Raw genomic sequence first — 11622 nt, forward strand, 5'->3', positions numbered from 1 at the left:
TACATAACAGTCCGTAGATTGGTCTACAGATCGTAGTCCACATTCGTAGTTTCACACTTGGTGAATTTTGCCAAGTCCCTCCATCTACGGACCTAGTCTACGGTCAGTAGACGGGTCTCATGATGGGGTCTGTGCCAGGTCTCAGATGTGCCTCATATTTTTTAAACCAGCTTTTGAAGCCAATTGCAATATTATCCTAGTCTAATCATGCATTCAAACATAACTCATGCCAGTTTGTCATTCTAAGGGTTCCAATTACGCAACTTTATAATAACTTCAAGACAAGATGTGGAACCCTATGTCAAAACTTACATATAGACTATTTATTTGCACTGATTTTATGCTATAGCTACACACAATCACTGACCATCGTCCCAAGGGTGTTAGCACTCCAAATTTAGCATCCATTTATAGACGGTTAACTACCCAAGGTCAAGACCCAACTCTTGACTTTCTATAATCAATCTATGAACTGAAATTCAAAGTGAGGGGAAAGTCTATTACCTTACAAGTAATGAGGAGTGGTGTGATTGTGTGACGACACTACGATTCCAATATCACCAACAAAAGTCACCTACTTTTACTTCACCCGGACATCGAAGTTTGAAAAATGGGGGTTTAGAGAAATTTGGGGAAAAGAGAAAAGAGAATTTGGAATATGGGGAATGAATTTAGTGTGGGTGATGATGTATTTATGGTGAGAATGAGTGTTTTGAGGGATTTGGGAGGTGGAGTAACGGTTAGGGAGAATTTAGAAGAAGTGGGAAATGATTTGAAAGTGGGGGTTTTTAAATTAGAGGTCGTCCGGGTCTGATCGGTCAAGCTAGGGTTGGACCTACGAGACCACGCTTACGGTTCGTAGGTCTATCTACGGTCCGTAGATGGGTACCGTAGATCACTATCACATTGTAAAATATCACTTACCTGGGATCTATGGACGCCATTTACGGTCCGTAGAATGAACTATGGACTATCGATGGGGTCCATAGACCTCTTCACCAGACCATTTTCTGCAGATTTTGCCTTGCGCACCTGCACATGTAGCAACCATTAGGCCATTCCTTTTTTTTTTTGCATTTTCTGAACACTTTTTAGACACGGACCCTAAGTTATATCTAGCCAACACTAACCAAAAAGAAAACACCTATCTAAGGGAATACAAAAAAAGCAACTAAACAAAGAAAACTACTAAAATGAAAACCTATAGTTGGCTAGATTGTACATCTTGGGTTGCATCCCAAGCAGCGCTTGATTTAACGTCGCGGCACGACGTAGGCCTCTTGATTACTTAGACTTCATCAAGAACATAGGCCTCAACAACCTCTTGCACACTTTTCGCATTTTCCAGATAGATCTTGATCCGTTGCCCATTTACCATGAACCTTGTTCCTTCATTGTTCTCAAGCTCAACCGCTCCATGGGGAAGCACTTTTGTGAGCAAAAATGGCCCGGTCCATTTGGACTTGAGTTAGCCCGGAAACAAGTGCAACCTAGAGTTGAATAGAAGCACAAGATCACCCATAACAAATTCTCGCTTTTCAATTCTTTGATCATGATACTTCTTTATCTTTTCTTCGTACAAGGCTGAACTTTCATAAGCTTTTAGGCGAAACTCATCAAGCACATTCAAGTCATTCATTCTTTGATTAGATGTGGCGCCCCAATCCAAATTTAGCTTTTTCATCGCCCATATAGCCTTATGCTTTAGCTCTACCAGTAAATGGCAAGACTTCCCATATACAAGTTGGTAGGGAGACATACCTATAGGAGTCTTGTATGCGGTGTGATAGGCCCATAGAGCATCATCAAGCTTTCTTGACCAATCCATTCTATTAACATTCACAATCTTCGCCAAAATCTGTTTGATCTCTCTGTTGGACACTTCCACTTGCCCACTAGTCTACGAATGGTAAGGAGTGGCTACATTGTGGCGGACACCATATTTCTCAAGTAGCGCCTTCAACAACTTATTACAAAAGTGGGAACCTCCATTACTAATAATCGTCCTCGGTGTACCAAATCTGGAGAAGATATTCTTTTTCAAGAATGCGGTGACACTTTTACCTTCATTGTTGGGGAGCGCAACTGTTTCCACCCACTTCGATACATAATCAACTGCAACAAGAATATACTTCATCCCATGTGAACTCACAAATGGACCCATAAAATCAATGCCCCATACATCAAACAACTCAATCACCAATATCGGATTAATAGGAAGATCTTGCCTCTTTGAAATTCCTCCTTCTCTTTGGCAACAGTCACAAGACTTGGCGAAATCATGAGCATCTTGGTAGATGGTGGGCCAGTAGTACCCATACTACAAAATTTTATGCTCAGTCCGAACACCACTATGATGCCCACCAACAGGCGATGAATGACACACCTCTAGTATACCCATCATCTCAACCTCTGGCATACGGTGGCGAATAATCCCATCGGCACAACTACGATACAAATAAGGCTCATCCCAAAAGAACTTCTTCACATCATGCATAAACATTTTCCTTTGGTGAAAAGACAAATCTGGGGGCACCAAATCGCTTGCCAAATAATTAGCAAAGTCTGCGAACCAAGGAATCAGATAATGAGAACCAGCCAATACCTGTTCATCTGGAAAAGCATCATTAATTTCAGTCCTATCACCAAGCTTTAGCATAGCCTCTTTCTCCAATCTGGACAAGTGATCGGCAACTTGATTTTCGATCCCTTTCTATCTTTTAGCACAAAATCAAACTCTTGCAGCAACAATACCCATCTAATCAACCTCAGTTTTGCATCCTTCTTCGCCATCAAATACCTCAATGCAGAATGGTCAGTATGCACTATGACCTTAGTGCCAAGCAAGTAGGATCAAAATTTTTCGAATGCGAAAACCACCGCAAGAAGCTCTTGTTCAGTTACCATATAGTTCTTTTGGGCCACATTTAGAGATTTGCTAGCATAATAAATAGGATGGAGAATTTTCTCTCGCCTTTGACCCAATACCACACCAAGCGCCACTTCAGTCGCATCACACATTACCTCAAACAGTTGTCCCCAATCTTGTGAAATAATGATAGGTGCAGTCACTAACTTCTCCTTCAAATCTCCAAATGCTCTTAGACAAGCATCATCAAAATAGAACTTACACTCCTTATCGAGCAGTTTGCACAAGGGATGTGCATTTTTTGAGAAATCTTTGATGAACCTCCTATAAAAACCTGCATGCCCAAGAAAACTCCTAACACCTTTTACAGAGATAGGTGGAGGAAGTTTTTCCATCACCTCAACTTTTGCTTTATCTACCTCAATGCCCTTCTCAGAAATTCAATGCCCTAGCACTAAACCTTCTTTCACCATAAAGTAGCACTTCTCCCAATTTAGCACCAGATTGCAGTCTTCACACCTTTTAAGCACCTCAGCCAGATGATCCAGACATCGATCAAAAGAGTCACCTACCACAGAGAAATCATCCATAAATACCTCAATAGTGTCCTCCACCATGTTAGAGAATATCGACATCATACAACACTGGAAATTCGCTGGAGCATTTCACAACCCAAATGGCATCTGTTTGAAGGCGAAAGTCCCATAAGGGCAAGTGAAAGAGGTCTTCTCTTGGTCCTCCGGAGTTATAGAGATCTGATTGTAGCCCGAATAACCATCAAGAAAACAATATCAATCCTTACCAGCAAGTCTATCCAACATCTGATCCATGAATGGCACAGGGAAATGGTCTTTTTCTATCCAAGTATTTAGCTTTCGGTAGTCCATGCAGACTCTCCATCCAGTTATGGGCTGCATCGGAACAAGCTCGTTTCTCTCATTAGGAACCACAATAATCCCACCTTTCTTGGGCACACATTGAACAGGACACACCCAACTACTCTCTACAATGGGATAGATAACTCCAACATCCAACCACTTGATGATCTCCTTTTTAACTACCTCTTGCATAGGCGAACTTAATCTTCTTTGGTGCTCAATACTAGGTTTGTGATCCGGCATGAGTTGGATTTTATGACAACAAATACTGAGAGGGATCCCAATAATATCAGCAATAGTCCACTGAATGGCTCGTTTGAACCTCTTCAATACGGCAACCAAACACTCTATTTGCCGCCCATTCAAATCAACCGCAATAATGACCGGTAAAGTATCATCTTTTCCCAAGAACACGTAACTCAAATGCGGTGGTATAGCCTTAAGCTCTAATTTTGGTGCCTCCTCAATAGACAGTTGTGCAGGTGGGGACTCACGATTTTTTATGTCCAACTCCAACTTCTTTGGTTTTGACCGATATTCGCACTTATCAAGTGCGGCGACCAGCTCATCATACTCTTCAATACCATCCCTGTCAAAGTTCATCATAACCGATCCTAATGCCTCAACACCCTGTCTCCCCTCGACCTGCACCTCAGAAACACTCTCAACTCTATAGGTTATCGCCGATACCGATTGGAGCTAGCTATTTTGCTTGATAGACCTACAAATATTGAAAGTTGCCTCTTCATTGTTCAGTCTGAATTTTATCTACCCCTTTTCCATATTAACAAGAGTGTGCCCCGTAGCTAAAAATGGTCTCCCAAGAATGATGGGAACCTCAAAATCAACCTCGCAATCAAGAATCACAAAATCTGCCGGAAAGAGGAACGACTCCACTTTCAGTAGTACATCATGGAGCACACATATGGGTATATCGGCCATGAGCAATCGCATTGCAGTCGGTTTTGGATCTCCCATACCTAGCTTTTTGTAAATCGACAATGGCATCAGATTAATGCTAGCCCCAAGATCACACAATGCCTTAGCAAAATGCAACAACCCGATGGTACATGGGATAGTAAAGGCACCAGGATCCTCCTTCTTCTGCAAAAGGGACCTAGTAGCAATAGTGGTACAATGTTGCAATCAATCATCATCCTCGAAGCTCACGACCCTTTTCTTTGTCACCATATCCTTCATAAATTTTGCATACCTAGGCATTTGCTCCAAAGCCTCTATCAACGGAACATTAATGGAAAGTTGCTTCAACATGCTAATAAACCTGAGGTATTTTCTTTCTTCAATCTTTTTCACTAACCTTTGTGGGAAAGGAGGTGGAGGTCTAGGTAGGGGGACAACTTTTTGAGTTACCTCATTTTCCTTCTCTGTCACATTTTCGGTCTCTCGAGGCACCTCAACCACGTCATCATCTTTACTAGCACCAGTTTCTACCCCAGATGGGATAGGTGGATCAATGGTTTGCTTACCTTCTCGAGTCGTAACTGTCATGCAATGTACATCACTCTTTGGATTTTGGATAGTATTACTAGGTAGAGTGCCAGGTTGACGTGGGTTCACTGTAGTCAACAACTGAGTAATCTGTAGCTTAAGATACTTGATCGACACTGCGTGGGCATCAACTTTTTGACCAATACCAAACAAGTCATTTCGCATTTCCTTCACATTCTCATCAGTCGAATCAAACCTCTTCATCATTTTCTGCATCATATCCTCAATACGTGACATATTACCTCATGTTTCCCTAGAAGCAGAATCCCAATTTTGAGGCGGAACATAAGGTCCAACCCGATCATTTTTGTTGCCATAGTTGTTTCGGTTGTAGTTGTTGTCGCGATTGAAGTTCCCATCCCGGACATATTGACCCTCTCGGTTGTAGTTGCCATAGTTCCAACTTTGGTTTCCTTGACCTTGGCACCAATTATCCAGATTGGAACCTTGGGCGTTTGGTCGAAAACCCCCCGTCTGCTCATTCACAGCATAAGCATCCCTTTCAAAGTAATACTCCTCTCCCGGTGGTGGAGTTCTAGTCAAATAGTTCACAACATTCACCTTCTCTGCTCCTCCAGTTACATGTTTTAACACCAACCCTAGTTCAGTTCTCATCTGGGCCATCTCCTCACGAATTTCATCTGCGGGATGGTTGTTTGTAGCTTGAACGGCAAACGTGTTCCTCCTAGTATCTGACTTTCTAGTGCTCCAAGATTTATTGTTTCGAGATATCTTCTCCATTTTCTCTATAATTTGTGCAAAAGTGCATTCACCATATGAACCTCCTGCAATAGTGTCCAGCACTGCCTTACCATTATCATCCTGTCCTCGATAGAAGTACTCCTTCAGTGACTCATCATCAGTACGGTGATTCGGGACACCTCTCATAAAGGTAGTGAACATGTCCCAAGAACTACACTCTCCAGGTAGTGCCACAAAGTTGTTGAGTTTGTCCTTTTTATTCAGCTTCTTGAATATTGGAAAAAATCTTGCTAAGAACACCTTTGTAAACTGCTCCCATGTATATATTGAGTTGTAAGGGAGTTCATTGAACCACACAGCAGCATCTCCGGTCAATGATAGGGGAAACACTCGCAACCCAATGACGTTCATATCCCAATCAGGTCGACCGACACAGCTTTTGCAGACATGGTTTAGTTTGGCTATGTGGGCATGTGGATCATCCGCTGACAAACCCGCAAACAAGCCCCTCGTTGTAAGCATCTGCATCAAGCTACTGGTCACCACAAATATATGCCTCTGAGGTAGAGGCGGTAGGACAAGAGGTCCATCAGAATCGGCATTTTTAAGATTGACCCTAAAATTGTCAGGTTGTCGTGGTCCTGGTGGGTCATGTACCCTCAATGCATCTCCCAATCTATTTTTAGCTGGCACTTGATTATTCTCATCACCTACTCCCGGAGGTTACAATCCAACTATTTCACCTAACTCTCCTCCGATAGGATTAACCGTAACTCCTTGATTATTCATTCTCCGCAAAGTTTTGTTCAGTTCTGGATCGTAGAGAGTAAGTGGTTCGCCTTGGCTCCGTGTACTTGGCATACACTAGAGTAAGACCCTGAGAGAGACAAAAATAAAAGAAAAAGAAAAATTAGGAAATATTTGACTAAAGTTCAATAATGTAGTTAAACTTAATTTAAAAGCCTTATTTCCCAGCAGCAGAGCCAAAATTTGATACACTCAAATTACACTTCTTTTCAAAAGTATAAGCGATCGTCAATGGTCCATAGATCAATTTACAAACTGTCAATGGTCACCGTGGTTCCACACTTGGTCAGATTCCCTGATTCTCCTTCCATGCCTTGCCTTGCTGATCTACGATCACCATATACGGAGCGTCAATGGACCTATGGTTCATAGATCACCTCCGTAGATGCCCTTTTCTGCGTTTCTTTCAGTTGTCTCTTTACTTCCGCGCCCAAACATCTTTCCTGCAAAACATGATAAAAACACATAAAAAACAATACAAAAAGTCCCTAGACACACACAACTCTTAAGTGAAATGTATTAAAACTACCGTAAACTCACGGTATATCACTGGCCATGCTTTCTTGGAAAAAAAACAGCATTGAGTCCATCCTTCCCTGGAGCTTTAAGATCATTAATTTCCTGCAAAGCAGATTCCACCTCCTCTATTGTAACTGTAGCTGCTAATTTCATTTGTTGTTCTTTATTCAACTTTCCACCTTCCTTCATTACTTTCTTATCCACACTAGGCAACCTAGATGCATTCTGACCAAGAAGTTTTTGATAAAATGTAATTGCCTCATTTTCAATTTCCTCTTGAGAATACACACTAATACATGCAGCAGTTGTAAGACTAGTTATAGTATTATGTGCCAGTCTGTTCTTCATGTAAGAAAGGACATAATTTGTGTTTGCATCTCCAAGATTCAACCATTGCACCATTGACTTTTGTCTCATAGCACTCTTCTCAATTAGACTCCATTTCTCCAGTTGTTGTTTCAGTGCCTTCTCTTGTTCCTTTTTATCTTGCACTTGCCTGTTATCTATCATGTCATGTTGAATTTGATGTAGTTGTGTTCTAATGATCTGAATCTTGTCCCTAACTCCCCTGAATTCAGTATTATTCAGCTCTTTAATAGCTCTAATGACTTTTCTAAGTTTCTTCCAGACTTCTTTCATGCTCCCTTTTGCTTCTCCTTGCCATGCTTGCTTTACTAATGGTAGGAAACTTGTATGATCTACAACGCAATTAAAGAATCTAAAAGCTCTATAATTTTTGTGGTTCCTCTTATCTAGTGCAATCTTCAAAGGAGAGTGATCAGATACCCCTGGCCTGAGTATATTCACCTCCATAATTGGCATTTGTGTCATCCGTTCAGCATTCACTAAATCCTTGTTTATCCTGTGTCCATTCGTCCATGTGCATGTGCCCCCAACTGTTTTCAGCTGCTGTATACCAGTGTCTATTATGAAACCATTGAAGTCTTTAACCTCTATATCTTGTACTTGGCTGCCTTGTGGTCTATCTTCAGCTTGCAACACTGCATTATAGTCCCCCATGCACAACAATGGTCCGTGAGCTATAGCAACCAGTCTCCTAAGGTCCTCCCACAATATCAATCTATCTTTAATTGTATGTATAAACTACCACAAACATGAACTCCATTCCACTTCCTTTAATCTTTATGTTTGTTTGTATGTATTGATCAGACTTACTTCCCACTACACAGTCCACACACTTAGGATCCCATAGCATCCAAATTCTACCCTTAGGAGTAAATGCATAATTTCCCTAATATCTCCACCCTGAAGTAACTTTCTGGATTATTTTATTAGCTAACCCGTCCTTTACTTTATGCTCTAGTATTGCTATAATACTAACATTATTTACCCTCAAAAACAACCTTAATTCCTTCTGTTTGTGAGGTTTATTTAGTCCTCTAATGTTCCAAGTGACTAGCAGCATATGCAGTCAAATCTGGTGTGTTCATATTATCTCTTTCACCCTGCTTGTGCTTATGTTGGCAATCCTGACTTGAACTTCCTTGTTCATAAACCTGCATAGTACCAAATCTGTTATGCATCATCATCTGCACATCTGGTTGTTTTTCTTGAACTTCTTCCTATTGCCTTTACTGGTGTTTGCTTCCATATTTCCTCTCTAGGTGCTACTACTTATTCCTTGACTTTTGATACCTTAATCTCCCTTGTTTGATTAGCATCCACTTTAGGTTGCCATTTAGTTACTTTCCTCTATACTTTCACCCCTTCTTTCCCATTACATTTATGCCCCACCTGCATGCATTTAGCATAATATTTTGGTACCTATTCATATTGTACTGCTTGTTCAAATACTTTTCCACTTGGATCTTCAACTTCCAGCTTTCTAGGTAATTTCTTGGCCACATCCATTTCAATAAGCACTCGAGCAAATAATAGTCTATCAACCTTAGTAGTGCATTCATCTGCATATAGTGGTTCCCCTAGTCCACTACTAATCCAACTCAAGGAGTCCATACTCCAGCAACAGAGAGGCAAATTAGGATATTTCACCCAAATAGGGACTGTTTGTAGCACTTCCTTATTGAAGTCAAACTCAAGACTTCAAACCTTCACAATAATGGGTCGATTGTTGAGCAAGTGTGGTCTTGAGTACAATACTTCATTTCTATCATCCAAATTAGCAAATCGCACTAAAAATAGCCATCATTATGTTAGTACACCTTAGGCTTACTCACAGTATGAACTTCTAAAGCTATGTACATTTTCATCGCAGCTATGGTAGGTGATTCCCCTACAACATATAGAATGAGGGCTTGTTTCCACTCCTCTGTTGCTTTATCAACTTCTTCCTTCTTCAGTTCAATCACTTTTTCTCCATTCTTCATGACTGGAGTTATATAACTCAGACTCGTCCCTTTAGCTGACAACCTACTTCAGTTAAAGAAGTTTACTCATTTTTCCCTGGAATTAATGGCATTAATATTTATGTAGAAGGCCTCTACTTATGCTAAAATAATAAATAAAAATATTTCAACTTATTACAAAGTTTGGACTTTTGATCTTATTTTTCTTTTCTTTTTCAGTCGCTCCAAATGAATATTATTGCTCTCTATAATATTATTAGGCTTTATCTATGTCAAACCATATGTTTTTTTAAAAAAATTGTTTTTAAAGTATGTGTTATCAAATAATAAAAAGCATAAAAAAATTCTTCTAGAATGGTAATATTTTATTTTTTTTTTTTTCTAATAGTTAAGAATTTCAAATTTGAATTGAATAAAATATTTAATGTGACATGAAATGTCAATTAGGAGAGAAGAAATCTTTTGTAATATACAATATATTTTGAAAATAATAATAATAAAAATAACAGTTTGAGTGATTTTACAATTTTTAAAAAATGTAAAAAAAAATAATTGATAATTTCATAAACATAAATAACTATTCAAGGAATTAACTCAAAGACTCCGAATGAAAAGACGTTACTCATTTACTCTCAGAGAGAGAATTAATTGGTTATCTTGCAAATAATAATTACTCTTGTTCCGCTAGAAATATTCTCATATTTTGTATTTAAAAAATCAATTTAATTTAAATAAAAATATATATCTTAAAATATTAATCAAAATTAATGTAATTTAATTCTCAAAACACAAAAGAAAAGAACTGAGGGACCATACTTAGTAAGCATTTGATTGTATACATTATTATTTTTTATGTTATCTCTTCTGTCACTGCAAAGAATTACGAAGTGAATTCTAGATAAAAGCGAGGTGAAATTAAGATAAAAATACAGACATGACTATAACTTTATTAGTCTATTATTTACAACTCAACCAACTCGTTTCCAATGAATATGCCTACTTGCTTTATTGTCTGGAATACTCATGGGGCCAACGGAGACAACTTCAAAAGGAACTTTAGGGAACACGTTAATACTCACAACCCTTGCATGGTTTCCCTTCTTGAGACAAAAATGGAATGCCACTAAACATAAAAAATGCGTTCGACTTTGCTGACTACTTTGAGGTACCTTCTGTTGGTAACTCCGGTGGGATTGCTCTCTTATGGGTCTCTAGCATGGTTACCATGACTCACATTCGTCAATCTACTCAGGAGCTTCATGCAATGATTCAGGTCATCCCTAACCATATCTCTTGTACTTTGAGCATTATCTATGCTAGCAATCTAGTAGCAAATCGCAAGCTCTTATGGGATAGTTTATACTCCTTGTCTAGAACCACTCGTAGTCCTTGGTTAGTTGCTGGAGATTTCAATGACATCCTTAGTCAAAAAGATAATGGGGTGGTGTATCGTATAGTCGTAAGAATAATTCCAACTTTAAAAATTGTGTTAACTGTTGTCAGCTTTTACATCTAGGCTTTAAGGACAGTAGATATACTTGGTCCAATCTTCTGGAAAGGAGTCATAGTCTTATACTAAGGAGACTTGATTGTTGCTTTATCAACTCTAATTGGTTGGATTATTACCCTAATTCCTCTGTCACTCATATCCTTAAAACTCACTCTGATCACAATCCTCTTCAAATTAACCTCTTCAATCTTTTTGTTCGTCCTCGAGCTAAACCTTTCCGATTGGAGAGCTTCTGGTATCGCCACCCTGATTTCAAAAACATAGTCCACCAGTGTTGGCATAACCATTCCTACGTAGAGGCAAAGAATATTTTTAAAGACAAAATTACTGCTTGGAGAAAGCACCATTTTGGCAAACATTTTTAAACAAAAAAGAATCCTTCTTGCTAGGTTGTCGGGCATCCAAAATTCCTCAAGCTACCCCTATAGTTCTTTTCTCCAAAATCTTGAAAGTACGCTTACTCGAGAGTATAACAACATCCTTAAAATGGAAGAGGATTAC

General features: G+C 39.4%; 2 protein-coding genes across 2 annotated transcripts in view; both read right to left on the reverse strand.

Annotated features, from left to right (window-relative positions):
- LOC125858376 (serine/threonine-protein kinase Nek6-like) overlaps positions 1-11622 on the reverse strand; it is a 1100283-nt gene that overhangs the window by 623292 nt on the left and 465369 nt on the right. The window lies entirely within an intron of this gene.
- Positions 7312-8304, reverse strand: LOC125858928 (uncharacterized). The gene has a single exon (XM_049538692.1). It carries the CDS (start codon positions 8302-8304, stop codon positions 7312-7314), a length of 993 nt encoding a protein of 330 aa, XP_049394649.1.

The sequence above is a fragment of the Solanum stenotomum genome, chromosome 3, assembly GCF_019186545.1.
Source record: "Solanum stenotomum isolate F172 chromosome 3, ASM1918654v1, whole genome shotgun sequence".
NCBI lineage: Eukaryota > Viridiplantae > Streptophyta > Magnoliopsida > Solanales > Solanaceae > Solanum > Solanum stenotomum.

Bases quoted from the DNA above. Each gene is read 5' to 3' on its own strand.
- LOC125858928 (XM_049538692.1), bottom strand. From the start codon at position 8,304: ATGGGGGACTATAATGCAGTGTTGCAAGCTGAAGATAGACCACAAGGC.